Source organism: Saccopteryx leptura, chromosome 4 (genome assembly GCF_036850995.1).
Source record: "Saccopteryx leptura isolate mSacLep1 chromosome 4, mSacLep1_pri_phased_curated, whole genome shotgun sequence".
In the NCBI taxonomy this organism is placed as follows: Eukaryota; Metazoa; Chordata; class Mammalia; order Chiroptera; family Emballonuridae; genus Saccopteryx; species Saccopteryx leptura.
In genome coordinates, this window is record NC_089506.1 from 169670100 (window position 1) to 169691122 (window position 21023).

Consider the following 21023-nt stretch of genomic DNA (forward strand, 5'->3'; position numbering starts at 1 on the left):
CTTCTTGTATGTGCCTTGACCTGGCAAGCCTGGGGTTTTGAACCAGTGACCTCAGCGCTCTACATCAATGCTCTATCTACTGTGCCACCACAAGCCAGGCAGATCCTGTTACCTTCTCATGGTTCCTCCTCCCGGACCCCACCCAAGCCCTCACTTCCATCTCCATTATAGTCATTCACCAGCAGAGGTCCTGTTACCTTGCACGATCTCCCCTGGGCACCGCCCACTGGGTAAGGCACACCAATCCCTGCCTTCTCCATGCCAGCACAGCGCCCGAGAGGCTGGACTGCACAGCCATACATGGGCTCTGTTTCTTTATTTTTAAAATTTTTTTTTTTTTTTTAAATAAATTTTTATTAATGGTAATGAGATGACATTAATAAATCAGGGTACATATATTCAAAGAAAACATGTCCAGGTTATCTTGTCATTAAACTATGTTGCATACCCCTCGCCCAAAGTCAGATTGTCCTTCGCCACCCTCCATCTAGTTCTCTGTGCCCCTCCCCCTCCCCCCAACCCTCCCCCTGTCCCCCCTCCCCCCACCCCTGGTAACCACCACACTCTTGTCCATGTCTCTTAGTCTCATTTTTATGTTCCACCAATGTATGGAATCATGTAGTTCTTGTTAAAATTTTTATTGATTTTTAGAGAGGCAGAGAGAAGAAGAAAGAAGGGGGTGGGGGGAGGGAAGCATTCATTTGTTGCTCCACTCAGTCGTACATTTTTTGGTTGTTTCCTGTATGTGCCCTAACTGGGGATCAAACCTAGAACCTTGTTGTTTTGGGACGATGCTCTTAACCAACTAAGCTAACCAGCCAGGGCCATATTCTCTCTCTCTCTCTCTTTTTTTTCCCATTGATTTGAGAGAGAGAGACACTAAGAAGAGGGAGAGGAAGGAAGAGACAGGGAGGGGCACGGGGGAGAGAGAGAAGAATCAGCTTGTTGTTCACTCAGTTGTGCATTCATTGGTTGCTTCTCATATGTGCCCTGACTGGGGATCGAACCCAGGACTTCCAGCTTGCCAGGATGACATACACTCTAGTCTCTGAGCCACCCAGCCAGGGCTGAGATGGGCTCAATTTCAATTCATTATCAATAACGTGAGGGAACCCAGAACCCTACCACACTTTATTCTTTCACTTGCCTGGGTAACTGCTTCCCCTTTCTCACTCTCAGCTGGTGATCTTGATCATTTCTCTGAGAAAACGGTGCCATCAGAAGAGAACATGCAGCCTCTCACCCAGCCCCCCACCTGTCTGTGTCTGTGCTGGTGTCCTGTCTTCTCTCTTCTGCGATGAACTGTCCGTGCTCCACCTAAGGCTGGGCCTCGTCTGTCGGAAACATGGTCCTAGCAATCTCCTGCTCTTTTTTTCTTTCTATAGAATCTTTCCTAGGACAATACAAGGTTTTATCCTCCTCCATTAATATAAAAAACACAAACAAACCCCAAAAAACTTTTAACATCTTTATCTCTTATTTCACTTTAAAATAGATCTCTGATGGGGGGAGAACCATTGTTTTATGCTCTTGTCTCCTTTATTCCCTCTTGAACCTATTTTAAAACTCACTCCAGTACCTTACAATGACCTCCACCATTGCTAAATCTAATGATAGATGCAGTCTTTACCCACTTTCTTTTTTATTGTTTTTTAATTTATTGATTATAAAAGAGAAAGGGAGAGAAAGAGAAAGAGACAGGAACATCGATCTGTTCCTGTACGTGCCCTGACCAGGGTCAAACTGACAACCTCTGCACAGCTGGACAATGCTCTAACCAACTAGCAATCCAGCCAGGGCTTTCACCCACTTTCTTAAAACACATTGGTCACTGGTTTCTAGGACACCTGACTTCTCCTTCCACCTCACTGGCCACACCTTCACAATCACCTTTGCTGGCTGCTCATTATCTTCCTAACCAGGAAAGGCCAGACTGCCCTAGGCTCACACCTTAAGTCGGGGCTCATGGCTTTAAATGCCATTTATATACTGACAACTCCCAAATGCATAGCTGAACCAGAACTGTCCCCTGAATTAAACTGCCTACTTGACAGTTCCATTTAAATGCTTATTAGAATCTCAAACTTTTTACATTTAAAAGGGAAGTGATGATACCCTCTCCTACAAAAATCGATTCTCCTGCAGTCTTCCCCATCTCCATGAATGGATAATACTCTTCCCTTGGACTATTCTGAGCCTCTTTACCATCCATCCTTCCATTCACCTGCAAATCCTGTTGGCTCTATATTACAAATATACAGAATCTGACAAATTTTCACCACTCACAGATCTAAGAAGCCGTCACCATTCACTTGGATCTCTCTTTTTTAAACTGAATCATTGTTTATTTTTTAAAAAGCATATCCGCCAGTTTGGGCCTATTCCTTTGGTCCCCCACAGGCTGGGGGCCAAGAACAGGTCACTCAGAGCCACTGCCAGGCCACCCGCTGACAAGCAGAAAACAGCCACCCGAACCTGGGGGATTAATAGTACAAAAAGTAATAAAACCGAATTCACAGCTTCCTGTCCCAAGCTTTGAAAGGTAGCAGTCTAGGCAATAAAAGTCTAGAAGCATTGCTCACCTGGGTTTCTTAAACGCCTTTAGTGGTATCTCTGCTGCTACCTTGGTAGTTGTGAGACAGGACAGTAAGAAGTGAGGAAAATTCCTTACCAAATAGAATGGGGAAACTGAGGCCGATAGCTGAATAAACTGGCCCAACAATTTACAGTCAGGGGCAGAGTGTTATCTCCTCAGAAGTAACATCTAGGCCTTAATTGTGTTTTGGCTCCAGGCCCAGGTGCATGACAACCCCCTGGTAGCTGATGGCATCACCACAATCCTGGGGGTGTCACACCTAGTAGTTGATGAATATTCTATTGGGATCCTCCCCTAACAACACCCCTAAACTCCCAGTCTTTAAAAAAGCCTTAGAACAAAGGACATCTGAGCCTTTCCCTTCTTCTTTTCCTCCCCTTCCCTTCTCACTCACCACCCATAGGTGTGCCTCTCCTAAATTTTAAGGGTCCTCAAACTTGCAACCAGGGGAGCAGTGGACAGAAGCAGCTTGTCCCAGGCTAAACCCTGATCCTGTCTCCAAGGCTATCAGGACCCTTTTCCTATTCATTTCTTGCCAATAAGGATTTTAGAGAGCTAAGTCCACCCTGCTAGGATCTCCTGTTGATTTTACTGTTCTGGGCTCTTCCATTTTTCACTGACCCCAGCTTCAATAAACTTACTCTTAAAATAACCTGAATTCGTGTTGTGAAATCTTTCCCCACACAAACTCAAGAACCCACGCATTACCAGTTGGCCCTAGGCAGACCTAAAGTACTGGATCCAGTAACATTTCAAAAAATTCTTTAAAAACATAGGTCAGGAATATTAGGATTTAATCCCAAAAGTAGGCTACCTGGGTCATAAAACAGTTCTATATTTAATTTTTGGAGAAAACTCCACAGTTCTCCACAGTGGCTGCACCAGTCTGCAATCCCACCAGCAGTGCAGGAGGGTTCCCTTTTCTCAACATCCTCGCCTCTATTTTGTCAAATATAAGTATTGCTACTCCACTTTTTTTTTTTTCATTTCCATTGTGTGAAATACTTTTTTCTATCCCTTCATTTCAGTCTATGTGTATCTTTTGTTCTGAGGTGGGTCTCTTGTAGACAGCATATGTACAGGTCCTGTTTTCTTATCGATGCAGTTACCCTGTGTTTTTTGATTGGAACATTTAATTCATTTAAATTTAAGGCTATTATTGACATGTACTTACTTGTTGACATTTTATTCTTTAAATCTTCTTTTTTTTTTATTTCAGTTTCCTTTTATAGCAGGCCCCTTAACATTTCTTGTAGTACTAGTTTGGTTGTAATGAATTCCTTGAGTTTGTGTTTGTTTGTTTGTTTTTCCTGGAAGATTTTTATTTCTTCTTCAATTTTAAACAATAGCCTTGCTTGATAAAGTATTTTTGGTTGTAGGTTCTTGTATTGCATCACTTTGAATATTTCTTGCCAATCCCTTCTGGCCTCAAGTTTGTCTGTTGAGAAGTCATATGTCATCCTATGGGGGCTCCTCCTTATGTAATTAACTGCTTTTTTTCTTGCAGCTTTTAGTATTTTTTCTTTGTCTCCTAACTTTGGCCTTTTAATTATGATGTGTCTTTGTGTAGGCCTCCTTGAGTTCTTCTTTAATGGGATTCTCTGTGCTTCTTGAACTTGTGTGACTTTTTCCTTCATCAATTTCATGAAATTTTCAGCTATGATTTCTTCAAATAGGTTCTCTATCCCTTGTCTGTTCTCTTCTGCTTCAGGAACCCCGATGATGTAGATGTTGTTTCTCTTCATGTTGTCACAGAGGTCTCTTAAGAGTTTCCTGTCTTTTTGAGCCTCTTTTCATTTTTCTGCTCTGCTTCTGTGCTTGTGTTTATCTTATCTTCTAAATTGCTGATTTGATCCTCTGCTTCATCCAGCCTGCTGTTGATTTCTTCTAGTGCTGCCTTTATTTCTGATATTGAGTTTATCATTTCTGACTGGTTCTTTTTTATGATTTCAATGTTCTTTTTGATGTTTGCTATCTGTTTATTTAGGTATTCATTATGACCATCCATTGTTGCTCTAAGGTACTTGAGCATCCTAAAAATCATTATTTTAAACTCTGTATCTAGTAGTTTGGTTTCTTCCATTTCATTTAGTTTTTTTTCTGGGATTTCTCTTGTTGATTCATTTGAGTCGCATTTCTCTGTCTACCCATTTTATCTGTGTATTAAGTAGCGCTGTCTGAGTTTGAATTTTTTGTAGTTATTTTATGAGGAAGATGGGCTTGGTGGTACTGACCTCCAGGTCACCTGTTTTTCTTGTTCTAGGAAAGTTTCTTGAGGGTACTACTTTCCGTTCTGTTTATGAGTATTGAATGCAGTAGGACCTTTTGTGGGTACAGTTATTTCTTTAGGCTGGCTAGCTCTAAGGGTCAACCTTGGTTGTGTGTGTTACACACTGTGCAATGTCCATCTTATTGGGCATATTTATTCTCTGCAGTGCCTGGTGCCTGCTGGACTTCTCCTTTGGGCGTGCTGGTTGTGTAGCTAGCTGAGTCTAGGGTTGGTGCTATCTGCCACGCACTACCAGTTGTGTTGGTTCTAGATCTTCTTGGGTTGGCATCAGCCATGGTTTTTAACCTGCTGTGAGCTATGTGTCTGTGGCTACTGCTCTTTTTGCTGTTTGTATCTTTGTTTTCTGTGTCTGGGTAGTGCGGGAGGGGCCAATCTGTGTATAATGATCAGCTTCCTCCTGCTTAGAAATGACAGCAGCTTAGAAAAAGCTCCAAACTCCATAAGATTTGCCTCCAGTTTTCAGCTGCTCCTCCTCTTCTTGCAGCTGCCTGGGCTAGCCACAGCAATTAGAAAAGAAGTAGAAATAAAAAGCATCCAAATTGGAAAAGAAGAAGTAAAACTATCATTATTTGCTGATGACATAATACTGTACATAGAAAACCCTAAAGTCTCAAAGAACTACTAGACCTGATAAATGAACTTGGCAAGGTGGCAGGATATAAAATTATTTTTTATTATTATTTTTTTTTTTTGGTATTTTTCTAAAGCTGGAAACGGGGAGGCAGTCAGAAGGACTCCCACATGTGCCCAACCGGGATCCACCCGGCATGCCCACCACCGGCCGATGCTCTGCCCATCTGGGGTGCTGTTCTGTTGCAACCAGAGCCATTCTAGCGCCTGAGGCAGAGGCCACAGAGCCATCCTCAGCGCCCGGGAAAACTTTGCTCCAGTGGAGCCTTGGCTGTGGAAGGGGAAGAGAGAGACAGAGAAGAAGGAGAGACAGAGAAGGTGGAGAAGCACATGGGCGCCTCTCCTGTGTGCCCTGGCCAGGAATCGAACCATGGATTCCTGTACGCCAGGCCGACGCTCTACCACTGAGCCAACTGGCCAGGATATAAAATTAATATTCAGAAATCAGTGACATATTTATACACCAACAATTAACTGTCTAAAAGAGAAATTAAGGAAACGATCCTCTTTACTATTACAACAAAAAAAAAAATTAAGTACCTAGGAGTAAATTTAACCAAGGAGGTTGTTGGGTAGATAAACTATATTATGCTCACTTTGTTAAAGATGGCACTGCCCACGTGGAAGCCCTTCGCCCAGGTGATAATATTTGTTGTCCTTCTTGCTTGTGATGGGCATGATTATGTTAAAATGTGTTGGGGGAGGGCTTTCACACCAAAAGGTTTAAAGGGAAGAGATATCACATTGTTCCAGGGGATGAGTGATTACATTCTAGGAGGAGCCCATGCTGTAGGAGAGCAGAGTAAGGCCACGTGGAAAAGAGGAGAGGCAGCCAAGATGGCGTAGTGCTGAAGGAGAAGCCAGTTTGTGCAGAGAGAAGGAGATGGGGAACAGAGGTGAATAAGACTGGTGAGGTAGAAAACTTTGATTCTAGGAAACTCGGATAAGGCAGTATCTTTGGGAGCACTGAATGGAAAGGAAAGTGTTTTCCCACTGTGTGTATTTCTTGCCCACCGGGTACAAGCTAGGATAAAGATGATGGCCCACCAGTTTGTGAATCCATTGTTTCATTACCATCTGTCTGAATCAAATGCGAACTTGCGTGGGCCAGGCAGCTGTGATGGTGGCCGTGGCTACTGGCCTTACAGAGGTAAAAGACTTGTACTTGTAAAATTATAAAACATTGATAAAAGAAATCAAGGAAGATACAAACAAGTGGAGTCCTATACCGTGTTCATGGATAAGAAGAATAAACATCATTAAAATGTCTATATTACCAAAAGCAATCTATAAATTCAATGTAATTCCTATAAAATACTAATGGCATACTTCAAAGATATAGAAATATTCCAAAAATTTATGTGGGACCAAAAAAAACACACAAACACAAATAGCCTCAGCAATCTTGAAAATAAAGAATAAAGTGGGAGGTAACACACTTTCTGATATCAAGTTATACTACAAGGCCATTGTACTCAAAACAGCTTGGTACTGGCATAAGAACAGGCATATATTAATAGATCAGTGGAACAGAACAGAAAACCCAGAAATAAACCCATGCCTTTATGGTCAATTGATATTTGACAAAGGAGATAAGAGCATACAATGGAGTAAACAGTCTCTTCAATAAATGGTATTGGGAAAATTGGACAGGTACATGCAAAAAAATGAAACTAGAGACCATCAACTTACACCATTCACAAAAATAAACTAAAAATGGGTAAAAGACTTAAATGTAAGTCATGAAACCATAAACATCTTGAAAGAAAACATAGGTGGTAAACTCTCCGATATCTCTCATAGCAATATTTTTGCCAATTTATCTCCATGGGCAAGTGAAATAAAGGACAGGATGAACAAAAGGGACTATATCAAACTATAAAAAGCTTTTGCACAGCAAAAGACACCATTAACAAAATAAAAAGACAACACACAATGGGAGAACATATTCGCCAATATGTCTAATATTGGATTAATAACCAAAATTTATAAAGAATTTCTAAAACTCAACACCAGGAAGGTAAACAACCCAATTAAAAAATGAGCAAAAGAACTGAATAGAATAGACACATTTCCAAAGAGGACAAACAGATGGCCAATAGGCATATGAAAAAATGTTCAACGTCACTAATCATCAGAGAAATGCAGATTAAAACCACAATGAGATACCACCTCATACCTGTCAGAATGGCGCTCATCAACAAAACAACACACAAAAAGTGCTGGCGAGGGTGTGGAGAAAGGGGAACCCTCCTGCACTGCTAGTGGGAATGCAGATTTGTGCAGTCACTGTAGAAAACAACATGGCGTTTCCTCAGAAAATTAAAAGTGAAACTGCCTTTTGACCCAGTTATCCCACTTTTAGGAATATATCCTAAGAATACCAAATCACTGATTCAAAAGAAGATATGCACCCTGTTGGTCAAATAAGTTTTTAAATATGATATATATGTTTGCATTGTGTGTGGGAGAAAGCTGTAAACTGGCAAAGTCATTATAGCCTAAGGCGTGGTTTTAAAACTAAGCTTTTCCCCACACCCTTGACTGTTACATGATGTGGGATGGTGCATTCTCATGAGGAATCCCATTATGCCTCAGATAAGTGACTTTGTATCAGAGACTTCCTTGTTTGTATATTGGATTAAAGGTTTGGATTTCTACACTATAAAGTGGAGCAGACCAGGAACTTGTTCTCTCTTGGTTCCTGAAATTAGCATTGGAGGAGAGAGCAGAGAAAGGAGAGTAGAGAAAGGCCACATGGAGGAGGCCAGGAGAAGCAGCCAAGATGGTGGAGTGTTGAGGGAAAAGCCAGTTTGTGCTGAGTTTGTAAAGAGATTAAGAGATGGGAAACAGAGGTGAATGAGGCTGGTGAGCTAGAAACCTTTGATTCTAGGAAACTTGGATAAGTCAGTGGCTTTGGGAGCCCTGAATGAAAGGGAAGTGTTTTCCCACTGTGTGTATTTCTTGCCCACCAGCTGAAAGCTAGAATTAAAGCTAATGGCCCACCAGTTCTTGGCTCTGTTGTTTCATTACCGTCTATCCGAATCCAATGTGAACCTGCATGGGCCAGGTGGCTGTGATGGTGGCCGTGGCTACTGGCTTTACACACCCCCATGTTCACTGCAGCATTGTTTACAATAGCCAAGATCTGGAAACAGCCCAAGTGTCCGTCAGTGGACAAGTATATAGATTAAAAAGCTGTGGTACATATACACAATGGAATACTATGTAGCCGTGAATAAGAAGGCAATCTTACCTTTTGCAACAGCATGAATGGACCTGGAGATTATTATGCTAAGTCAAATAAGCCAGTCAGAGAAAGACAAATACCATATGATTTCACTCATACGTAGAACCTAAGGAACACAATAAACTGATGAAAGAAACAGGCATGGAACAGATGGATAGCTGTGATAGGGAAGGGGAATGAAGGGACTGGATAAAAGAAGGTGAAGAGATTTGTCAAAAAACATATATACATAACACACAGAAATAGACAACAGGGTGGCAACAGCCAGAGAGAAAGGCGGTTGGGGACAAGGGGAAGGTGTGCAAAGGAGGGGAAGTGGAGATGGAAGGAGGCTTCACTTGGGGCAGAGGATACACAATGCCATTTGCAAGTGGTGTTATATTGAGTTTTACCCTTGAAACCTACATGGTTATGTGAACCAATGTCATCCAATAATTCAATTAATACAATAAAAAATTAAAAAAACAAGAATTTTTTTTAATTTTTAAAGAAAAAAGGATAAACATAATAAAAAATAAAATTAAAAACAAGTCGAATCAATTTCCTCTTCTGTTCAACATACTTCTTACTGAAAATAAAATCCAAATTCCCTATAATGGTCTATAAAGTCCTACATAATCTGGTGCCATTCCTTTTACTCTCCACTGTGAGTTTTGGAGATGAGACAGCAGAAAAAACCTTAAGAAAAATGTCAGTGAAAGCCTCAGGGCCCTTAAGGAGGCTGTGGGGATAGCCTAAGGAAAGCAAAGAGAAATCTCCTTGAAGGAGAAGGCAGACATTTAGCAATGCTGTTGTCTGTGGCAACGTGGAAAATAAAGGCTATACCTAATGAACTGGGTGGTCCAGATAAAGAGATTTGCCGGCAAACTGCTGAAAGCACGGACTGGCTTCTTCATTGCTTATAATAAAATGCAAGATAGAGATAGCTTAAAAAGAAAAGAACTATTAAATATAAAGTCCCAGAACTTAATGGGTTTGAAATAGAGGTTTCTCATCCCTAAACTTATCAGAAGGCAAATGGTGCTACAATTAAGAAATTACTTCTGAGCAAAGACTGAATAAAGGGTACTCAGGAAAGCATGAATATTACTGTTAAACTCTTTATTAAATCCTCAGAAAAAGACCTAATATGATGTCTCAGACTCTTTCAAAGGAACAAAAGGTCTTCTAAGAATCTTAAGGTCATTGTTCCCCAACAGCCCTACATGGAATCTAAGGTATTAAGGTGACCAACTATTTTACAACGGAAAGGAGGACAAAAATAAATTGAAGAAAATAATATCATAAAGAAACATTTTATTCATTGCAACAATAATATACTACAATATGATAAATGCATAATAAAAACATTTGTAATATTTTATATTGTAATTATGCTTATATGCTTATTAATTTTTAAAAATAATTGTAAGAAAAAGTATTCATTTAGATACAAATATGTCATATCATGCAATAGATCGACTCTACATCAATCAAATATGGACATTTACAGATTAGTCTTCCAATATCAAAAAGGAGGACATGTAGGAGGACACTTTTTGAGGGAGGATGGAACTTACAAAAGAAGGACTGTCCTCTCTAAAGGAGGATGATTGGTCACCTTAGTATTATGGATAAAAAGGGGATTCTATGGAAGAGAACCCCACAGGGTGATGTTATCATAAATTCTTATCAGTCATACCCCAGGCATATATATAACTTCTTTATTTTATTTTTTATTTACTTTTTTTTATATATAACTTCTTTAGTAAAAGGTTTAATCTTTTCCTAAGCAAGCCCAGCTCATTGTTCCAGTGCATCTAGGTCAGTGGTTCTCAAACTTTTTGAAGTTGGGGTGCATTTAAAATCCTACAAATAATTTGCACTATACACAAATTTCTGAGAAATATGTTATAATAATTAAGTCAAATATTAATATATATATATATAAAGTCCAAGCGTGCTTTTATGGTAATAAAATGAAATAAATACGACAAAATTAAATTTATTCTGAAATGAAAAAAACATTTTTATGTTACATTTTTTTGAGTTATGGTTTTTAGAATTCGTAAAAAAGAGAGATTAAAAATAAAAAGATGACAAAAAGTTATCTTTTTATATAGAGAGATACATTTTTAGTAAGACTTAGTAAATTTGGCAGGTCCCGGCACGAACGTGTTAAGTTTTTTTTTCTTGTGTTTATGAGAAACATGAGCCTGATGTGTTCTAGCGATTTCTTCAATGTTTGGGCATATATCTGAAAGGCAAACTCTCATTTCCTCATCAATACATTGAAGAATTCCTCTCTTTTTACTCTTAATTGTGTTGAGGGTAGAAAATACTAATTCACATAAATAGGATGTTAAAAATTGTAGTAAAATGTTCAAAGCTTTAAATATTGCCACATATTCTTCTTTTATAGAAATCCAAAAGGCTTCAAGAGACAATTTTTTATGTTTAATCATTAATACAAAACTCCCACCATACATATCATCTTAATTTGACACCAAACAAAGGATAGAAGAAACTTGCCTCCAGTCTTTCTGGGGAACATGGAGAGTAGTGTAAACAATCCAGCACCACAGCCTAACAGCCTTTTGCAACCTAATCAGGCAAGTGAGGTGGGGGGTTGGACAGACTGTCAGCTTACAGTCTATTTCCCACACCTCTGTTCCCCAAAAATCTAAACTCCAAAAACCCTGTTGGTTTTTTGGTCCCCAACAGGCACATATTTCTCTGGAATACCATAGGGCACACCTGCAAATCTTCTAGGGTGCACCAGTGCACCCTGACACCCTCTTTGAAAACCACTGATCTAGGTTAACACATCTTTGAAATGTCAAATTAATCTTTTTTTTCCAGACCTCTGGGAGGCATTATCATCCTCAAGGAAGCACAAAATCTTGACTGTATTCTTTTTTTTTTTTTTTTTTTTTTTTTTTTTGTATTTTTCTGAAGCTAGAAACGGGGAGAGACAGTCAGACAGACTCCCGCATGCGCCCGACCAGGATCCACCCGGCACGCCCACCAGGGGTGACGCTCTGCCCACCAGGGGGCGATGCTCTGCCCCTCCGGGGCGTCGCTCTGCCTCGACCAGAGCCACCTGGGGCAGAGGCCAAGGAGCCATCCCCAGCGCCCGGGCCATCCTCGCTCCAATGGAGCCTTGGCTGCAGGAGGGGAAGAGAGAGACAGAGAGGAAGGAGGAGGGGGTGGAGAAGCAAATGGGCGCCTCTCCTATGTGCCCTGGCCGGGAATCGAACCCGGGTCCCCCTCACGCCAGGCTGACGCTCTACCGCTGAGCCAACTGGCCAGGGCCTCTTGACTGGATCTTTCTTTCTTCCTCCGTCATGTAATCTTCCTTAAATTTCCTCCTTAATTTCAAATGCATAAAAGAAACTGCAAAACTCTCATTCTTGGGAGATTTTGAGATCTTGCTTCCCAGTAACTGTCATCAGTTTGACTCAAATAAAGTCTTTTTTTTTTTTTACTTTTTTTATTGATTTTTTAAGAGAGAGAGAGAAATATCGATTTGCTGCTCCCCTTATGTATGCATTCATTGGTAGTTACGTACCCTGACCAAGGCTCAAGCCCACAATCTTGGCGTGTCAGGACAACGCACTAACCAGCTGAGCTTTCCAGTCAGGGCTCAAATGAAATCTTATAAAGATTCTTTACAGGTTTGGAGATCCTTACATCATTATTAGTACAGAGGTACTTATTTCAAAGCAATCTGTGGGTGCTGCCTTTGTCTAATAAAGTTGATTATAAATCGATCCCTAAGAAATCCACAAAGTTTTTTGTTTGTTTTGTTTTAGTGAGAAAGAGAAACAGGCAGACAGACAGAAACAGACAGAAAGGGAGAGAGATGAGAAGCGGCACTTCAGTTGTTCATTGATTGCTTCCTCATATGTGCCTTGACTGAGGGGGCTACAGCAGACCGAGTGATCATGTCTATGATCCCATTTTCAAGCTGGTAACCCTGTGCTCAAGGTGGTGAGCCTGCGCTCAAGCCAGCGACCACAGAGTTTCAAACCTGGGATCTCAGCATCCCAGGCCAATGCTCTGGTCACTGTGCCATTGCCTGGTCAGGCAAAATCCACAAAAATTTTTTTTTAAAGATTTGTATCAGCCTGACCAGGCGGTAGCGCAGTGGATAGAGCGTCGGACTGGGATGCGGAAGGACCCAGGTTCAAGACCCCGGGGTTGCCAGCTTGAGTGCGGGCTCATCTGGCTTCAGCAAAAAACTCACTAGCATGGACCCAAGGTCACTGGCTCGAGCAGGGGGTTGCTCAGTCTGCTGAAGGCCCACAGTCATGGCACATATGAGAAAGCAATCAATGAACAACTACAGTGTCGCAACAAAAAACTGATGATTGATGCTTCTCATGTCTCTCCGTTCCTGTCTGTCTCTCCCTATCTATCCCTCTATCTGACTCTCTCTCTCTGTCCCTGTAAATAAATAAATAAATAAATAAATAAATAAATAAATAAAATCATTAAAAAAAAAAAAAAAAGATTTGTATCAGCTTGGGCTGGAGAGGACAGACCACTACACCCTGACAAGAAGACTTTGGAACCCCATCTTCATCAAGCAAACAACACACTGAGAATTCTACTGAGCTGTAAAACACACATTGCTTTTTACAGAAATGGAAGAAAAACTCAATGGAAAGAACCAAAAGTCCAGAGAACAGAGCGTGAACATCACATCCCAGTGAACAACTCCTAGGCAGTAAGGGCAACATGAGCCTGGCTACTTTTCAGACCTATTATTAAGCAGTGACTGTTGTGTGCCTCCATTTTCCATGTGTTTTATTTTATTTTTTATTCATTTTAGAGAGAGGAGAGAAAGAGACACAGAAAGAATGGGTGGAGGAGCAGGAAGCATCAACTCCCATATGTGCCTTGACTGGGCGAGCCCAGGGTTTCAAACCGGTGACCTCAGCGTTCCAGGTCAACGCTTTATCCACTGCGCCACCACAGGTCAGGCCCTTCCACGTGTTTTAAATGGAAGTGTCTATATAGTTATTTTATCCTGTGTGTGCCCCATCACTATATGATGAATGGTGGTGGTGATGGGGGTCAGGGAGCGTGGATATAGCTTTCTTACCATTTTCATTCACAGGTCTTCAGATCAAGAGGAACTAGGCTCAAGGGGTTAAACCTGAAGAACAATTAAGATTGTAGACCTCAAGTCTGAATCCACTGACCTAATAAATAAGATTTGGGGAGGTCTTGGCAGGGATAAGTATATTTTACATGCAGAAAGAGTATAAACAATTTTTGTCCAGAAGACAGATTCTCATGTTTTAAAGCTCATCTGCAAATTAGTTGACATTCCTCGCATCAAATGGTATAATCTAATCTCGCTCTCCTTTAAACTGTGGGCTGGCCTCTCTTCACTTCAAATCAGTAGCAGACAAAAGTAGCACTTTCTAACTTCTAAGACTTAGTTATAAAAGGTGACAGAGCTTCTACCACTCTCTCCTTCTCTATCTTCCTCCAGATTCTGGTACTGAGAACCCTCCCACTGCCCTGTGAGGAAGCCAAACATCAACATGGAAAGTCCACACGTGTGTGCTCCAACCCCAGCCCAGCCAGGCCAACACCCACCTCAGACACAGGACTGAGACTGAGGAAGCCTGCATCCTCCAGCCTTTAAGCCTTTCCAGTTGAGACTAAGTGGTACAGAGATGAGCTGTCCCTGCCACGCCCTGTCCCAGTCACGGATTCATAAATAAAATTTATGTTGGCCTAATTTAAAGCCACTAAACTTTGAGGTGCCTTGTTATACAGCAATGAGTAACAGGAATGCTTCCCAACTCATCTCTTTGATCTCTGCTCTTTCATTCAACATACTTGCTGTTCCTCCTGCATTAATGTCATCTGTGAATTTCACAAGCATGCCCTCTTTGGCTGCATCCCAGGTACTGGTATTGTAAGCCCTGGGACATACCTAGAAACCTCTGAATTGGTTTTTAAAAATCAATTCGCTTTGCTTAAGGGTAATCAACTATACTAAACCATCTTTCAATTTATCCATCAATTTTCCATTTAATCCAAAAAAATATACTGTATACACTTTTTTATATCTTCCTGAATTCCAAATATACTAGTTTTGTCACAAATAAAGATGTCAGGCATAAGTTGCTTTTTTGTTACTGGAACCATACTGGCTAATAGGGACTCACTTTTATATTTCCTAGGAACCCAGACATCATCTCTTGAACATGCCCTCCTGCCAAGCTGTGACTATCTTTAGTGGGGCTACCCTATAAATGCATATATAATAGGCTGTTCTTAAGTCTCTTGGAAGCCAGGGCATTTCATATCCCAGGTGTTTGGATTTCTTCCTAAAGTGAAACAACCAAGGTCTTAAGAATGATAAATTCTATGAGAAAAGTGCTCCGTCCTGTGAGTGGACTGCCAGGTATGGATTTTGTGCTGCTCAGGAGATTTCAGCTCTTCTGCACAAAGTTTCATCTACATTTTGCTTTAGCTGAAGGAGCCATCTACATATTTTCAACACCTGAATAGGCATCATGTTTAGATTATAAAATTATTGTACTTGAAATCAAATCTTAAATCTGACATACTCTGGAAACCATAGTAATTAAGACACATACACGATTAAGTTAGGGTTTGTTGAAACTGTTCTAGTAACTGAATATAAATATAGCTTTAGCTAACCATGTGCTTCAGCACAGAGGAGCAAGCCAACCGAAGTAACCAGGACCTAGATTCCTGCTCAGCATACAGTGCGCCCAACTCTAGAGCAATCAAACTACACAGTCAGCACAGCCATACAGGGCAGTCCTGCCTCTCCTCTTCTGCCTTCAGACTTTCTCCCTAAATGACCTTATCTAGTCTCACAACTTTAAACAAACACCTAGGGCAGGGGTCAGGAACCTATGGCTCGTGAGCCAGATGTGGCTCTTTTGATAGCTGTATCTGGTTCGCAGACAAATCTTTAATAAAAAAAAAAATGTTAAAAATATAAAACATTCTTGTATTACAATCCATTCATTTCCTACTGCTCATGTCCATGGTTGCAGGTGGCTGGAGCCAATCACAGCTGTCCCCCGGGACAACACCAAAATTTTATTGGATAATGCATAATGTACACGGGTCATTGTAAGATCAGGAAGTAAACTTCCCTCCTTTTAATCAAGTAGTCAGCTAGCTAGTTGCAGATACCCTTTTGACGAAGATGACTAAAAGAAATAAAGATGAGGAGTATCGCACTTTTCAGCAGGAATGGACAGAAGAATTCGCCTTTGTAGAGAGAGCAGGTTCTGCAGTGTGTCTAATATGCAATGATAAAATTGCATCAATGAAACGGTCAAATATAAAGCAGCACTTCGACACACACCATACTACACTTGCATCGAAATATCCAGTGGGAGACAGCAGGAGGAATGCATGTCAAGAGTACTCTGCAGAGTGCAAGCTAGTCAGCAGCAACTCCATGTTTGGACCCAACAAGGTGACTGGAATTTTGCTAGCTTTGCTGGTGCTTTAGCAATTGTGAGAAATGGAAAGCCATTCACAGATGGGGAGTATGCCAAAACATTCATGCTTGATGTTGCCAATGAACTTTTTGACAACTTTTCGGATAAAGACAAGATAATCAAACAAATAAAAGACATGCCTCTGTCGTCAAGAACTGTTAATGATCATACCATCATGATGGCAAATCAAATTGAGGCAACACAAGCGAAGGACATAAATGCAGCACCATTCTTTTCTCTTGCTTTGGATGAGTCAACAGACGTAAGCCATTTATCCCAGTTCAGTGTGATTGCAAGGTAGGCTGTCAGTAACACACTACGTGAGGAAAGTCTTGCTGTTTTGCCTATGAAAGAGACAACAAGAGGGGAGGATTTATTCAAGTCTTTCACTGAGTTTGACAAAGAAAAAAATCTACCCATCGATAAACATATTTCAGTGTGTACTAATGGTGCTCCGTGCATGGTGGGGAAAAATAGAGGATTCATAACATTTCTTCGTGAACATGAAAAGAGACCCATCCTAAGTTTTCACTGCATCTTATATCAGAAGGCACTTTGTGCTCAGATGTGTGGCGAGCAACTTGGTGAGGTGATGTCGCTGGTCATTCGGGTGTTCAACGTTATTGTTGCCTGAGCTTTAAATGATCACCAGATAAAACACTGCTGGATGAAGTTGGGAATAATCCTGGTCTGCTTCTGCACAGCAATGTACGTTGGTTGTCAAGAGGGAAGGTGCTCAGCCATTTCACGGCTTGTCTGAATGAAATCCAGACTTTTCTTGAAATGAAAAACGTCGAGCATCCTGAGTTAGCTAACACTGAGTGGCTCCTGAAGTTCTACAATCTTGTGGACATGACTGAACATCTGAACCAGCTCAATGTGAAAATGCAAGGCATTGAAAATACAGTCTTATCCCTTCAACAAGTAGTGTTTGCATTTGAAAATAAGCTGGAACTCTTCATCACCGACATTGAAACAGGTCATATACTACACTTTGAAAAACTGGTAGAATTTAAAGATGCATGCACAGCAAGTGACCCTGCTCAACATCTTGATCTCCAGCAGCTAGTGGGCTTCACATCTAATCTCCTGCAGTCATTCAAAGCACGCTTTGGAGAATTTCGTGAGCGCATTTGTCTTTTTAAGTTCATCACCCATCCACACGAGTGTGCAGTGGACAGCGCCAACCTGAGTTACATCCCCGGGGTCTCTGTCAGAGATTTTGAGCTACAAGCTGCTGACCTGAAGGCCTCAGACATGTGGGTGAATAAGTTCAAGTCACTGAATGAAGATTTGAAAAGACTTGCACGACAGCAAGCAGAGTTGGCGAGCAAACACAAGTGGGGAGAAATGAAAAAACTTCAACCCGCAGACCAGCTGATGGTCAAAACTTGGAACAGGCTTTCTGTCACATACCACACACTGCAGCGTGTGAGTATTGCTGTACTGACAATGTTTGGCTCTACGTATGCATGTGAGCAGTCTTTCTCACATCTAAAGAATGTTAAGACCAACCTATGATCACGTTTAACGGATGGAAGTCTCAACGCCTGCATGAAGCTTAACCTCACCATGTATCAATGAGACTACAAAGCCATCAGCAAAACCATGCAGCACCAGAAGTCGCATTAAGGGTAAGAAGTACTTTATTCATCATTGGTTAGCAACAGCATAACAACATTATTAAAAAGAATTCAGAGACTTTTTGTACTTTAAAAGTGTTGGTCTTACATAAAATGCACACATTTACTTGTATTTAGTGTTAAACATATTGTATGGCTCTCACGGAATTACATTTTAAAATATGTGGCATTCATGGCTCTCTCAGCCAAAAAGGTTCCCGACCCCTGATCTAGGGGCTCTTAAATGTGACTAAATCCTCTCAGGAGCCCAAACTACTGACCTGACATCTCCATTTAGATATCCACTGGACATCTTAAGCTTCATCCTTCCAAAACAGAACTTCCATTCCCAAAATCCAGTTTTCAATCAGATCCTATAGCTTCTCAGGTTGAATCCCCCAGCCACCTGCCCTTATATGAATCCCCCAGCCACCTGCCTCAGGCTACTGTGCCCTGAGTAATGTGGGTTCTGCCTACCAGTCCCATTTCATCACCCTCTTTCTTCCTACTCTCTAATTTCTTTCAGTTGAAGAACCCCTGATATTTGTCCCTGCCTTCGTGCCACCGTTCCTTCTTCCTGTCATCTTCTCTTTGAACAATTTCTGGAGCAACTCTCTTACTGGGACAGGTCCTACAACAGAGAGACAAACTAGTCACCATAGCTTTTAGTGCATGCAACATATTTGAAATTATATAAAATTCAAGACAAAATAATAAATAATACATAAAGTACATTTTACCAGTAGGCTACTGTCATATCCCAATCAAATCTCTTTTTATATTCATGGAGAAAATCCTCTTAAGGTTCAGAATGAGGTTAAATAAAGGTCAATTTCTCCAAGGTTTGTATCAAACCTCTAGATTAAAAAAAAGACTAGTTTCTTATGATAATCAAGAAAATACCGAGAATCATGAACTCTAAAGCCACTGCTCTCCTATCCATTCTGTCAACTGTCTGAAATGCCATTCCTTATAGCTCACTCTGATTTAACCAGGGAGAAGGACAAGCTAACAAAATGTTCATAGTAGGGGAACCAGCAATATTCCTTACACAACTAAGAAGGTGTGGGTCACAGTAAACCTATTTTATTGACAAGAAAACACTAAGCAAAGCTGCATACTCTACTGATGTAACCTGAGTTACATCCCCGGGGTCTCTGCATACTCTACCCAGCCAGGGCCTCTTCCTTTCTTAATAGAAACTGTTTATCAACTATAGAGAAAAAAGTTTTTTAAAACTTACTGTTTTATAAAATACAGTTTCTGATGGGCCAGTTTTTTGTTGTTGTTTTTTAATTATGGGTGGCACAGCCACAAAGTTCCCAGGGACATTACCTGAACTCACACACCCTTACACTCTCTTCTACCACACATGACCCTACCTCAACATACTAAGAACGTCATATTTCTGTAATTCCTTACAATCCCACACATTTACAACCTAAGTTTCTAACATCTCAGTAAAGCTTCTTTCTTTTTTAAATATAGATCAAATCTGGTTTAAATCAACAGGAGAGGTCTTTCACTGATGACCATAGGAACCCTACAGTCAACTCAAAGACCGTCAGGGCAAGGATGCAGCGGGCAGATGAGGAAAGGAGAGGCGAGGGAAGTGCAGTTGTACAGTCCCCCTCCGTGCAGCCTGCCCACACTCAGTGGGAGTGCTTTCCTCATTCATACCACAGATCGCCTGACCTGTGGTGGCGCAGTGGATAAAGCGTCAACCTGGAAATGCTGAGGTCGCCGGTTCAAAACCCTGGGCTTGCCTGGTCAAGGCACATATGGGAGTTGATGCTTCCAGCTCCTCCCTACCTTCTCTCTCTGTCTCTCTCTCCTCTCTCTCTCCCTCTCTGTCTCTCTCTCTCTCCCTCTCTCCTCTCTAAAATGAATAAAAATAAAAAAAGAAAAAAAAAGAAATCTTGAAAAAAAGTTAAAAAAAAAAATACCACAGATCATGTAGCAGGCAGTGACAGGAGGAGGGAACTGAGTGATGAACAGGACACAGTCCCCCCTTCAAGGCATTTCCAGGCAGGTCGGATATATCCCTTAACAAGCAAATACACGGTAGTATCTGTAATAGGTGATGGGAGCAAGCCCAGGGCCTTTGTGCAGAGTGAGGGAGAGCTTCAGGAGAGAGATATCTCACTGGGGTAAGAAGAGCAGGTGTGACCAGGTAACAACGAGGAAGAGAAGAGAACAGGACGGGTGTGCATGCAGGGAGCAGCACCCACGTCCCTCTGAGGCCCTGTGCTGAAATGAAAGGCAAGCAGGTAGCTAGGTGTGGCCATGTGCACCTGGACGGTGGGCTGGGGGGAGCACACAGGAGGGCTGACCTGGACGGTGGGCTGGGGGGAGCACACAGGAGGGCTGACCTGGACGGTGGGCTGGGGGGAGCACACAGGAGGGCTGACCTGGACGGTGGGCTGGGGGGAGCACACAGGAGGGCTGACCTGGACGGTGGGCTGGGGGGAGCACACAGGAGGGCTGACCTGGACTGTGGGCTGGGGGGAGCACACAGGAGGGCTGACCTGGACGGTGGGCTGGGGGGAGCACACAGGAGGGCTGACCTGGACGGTGGGCTGGGGGGAGCACACAGGAGGGCTGACCTGGACGGTGGGCTGGGGGGAGCACACAGGAGGGCTGACCTGGACGGTGGGCTGGGGGGAGCACACAGGAGGGCTGACCTGGACGGTGGGCTGGGGGGGAGCACACAGGAGGGCTGACCTGGACGGTGGGCTGGGGGGAGCACACAGGAGGGCTGACCTGGACGGTGGGCTGGGGGGAGCACACAGGAGGGCTGGAGGTGCCACCGCAAGAGAAGCAGCTCAGGGCCACCAAGGCCACATACCTCGAAAGACCCTTGGAGTCCGTGGGAAGGAATTCGAATGTTCCTTTCGGGATCCATTAAAAAATGTTAAGCCACAGAGGAGACATCATTAAAGTTGCCTTTCTGAAAGAAAACTACACCTGCCGTGAGGAAAACACTGAACACAAAGAGAGCAAAGACAGGAAGGCCAGTGAGCAAGCCAGCGAGAAATCGAAGCTCCAGTGCTGGCGGCCGAAACGAGGGCTCAGGAGTCGAGACCAAGTCTCAAGAGGCTGGTGAGGGGCTGTAAGTCCTGCTTACAGCTGCTGACCCGGCTCA

The 21023-nt window shown here is 42.1% G+C and overlaps 1 protein-coding gene across 3 annotated transcripts in view; it reads right to left on the reverse strand.

Annotated features, from left to right (window-relative positions):
* Positions 1–21023, reverse strand: part of EPB41L4A (erythrocyte membrane protein band 4.1 like 4A) — a 320637-nt gene that overhangs the window by 153154 nt on the left and 146460 nt on the right. Inside the window, exon 1 of one of the 3 annotated variants that reach the window (XM_066382001.1) lies at positions 16428–16474. The exons of the other annotated variants lie outside the window; for them this stretch is intronic. Within the exon in view, the coding sequence (XP_066238098.1) occupies positions 16428–16433 (6 nt within the window). The 5' untranslated portion in view covers positions 16434–16474. Of the gene's footprint in view, positions 1–16427; positions 16475–21023 lie in introns of those variants that run through there. 3 annotated transcript variants of the gene reach the window in all.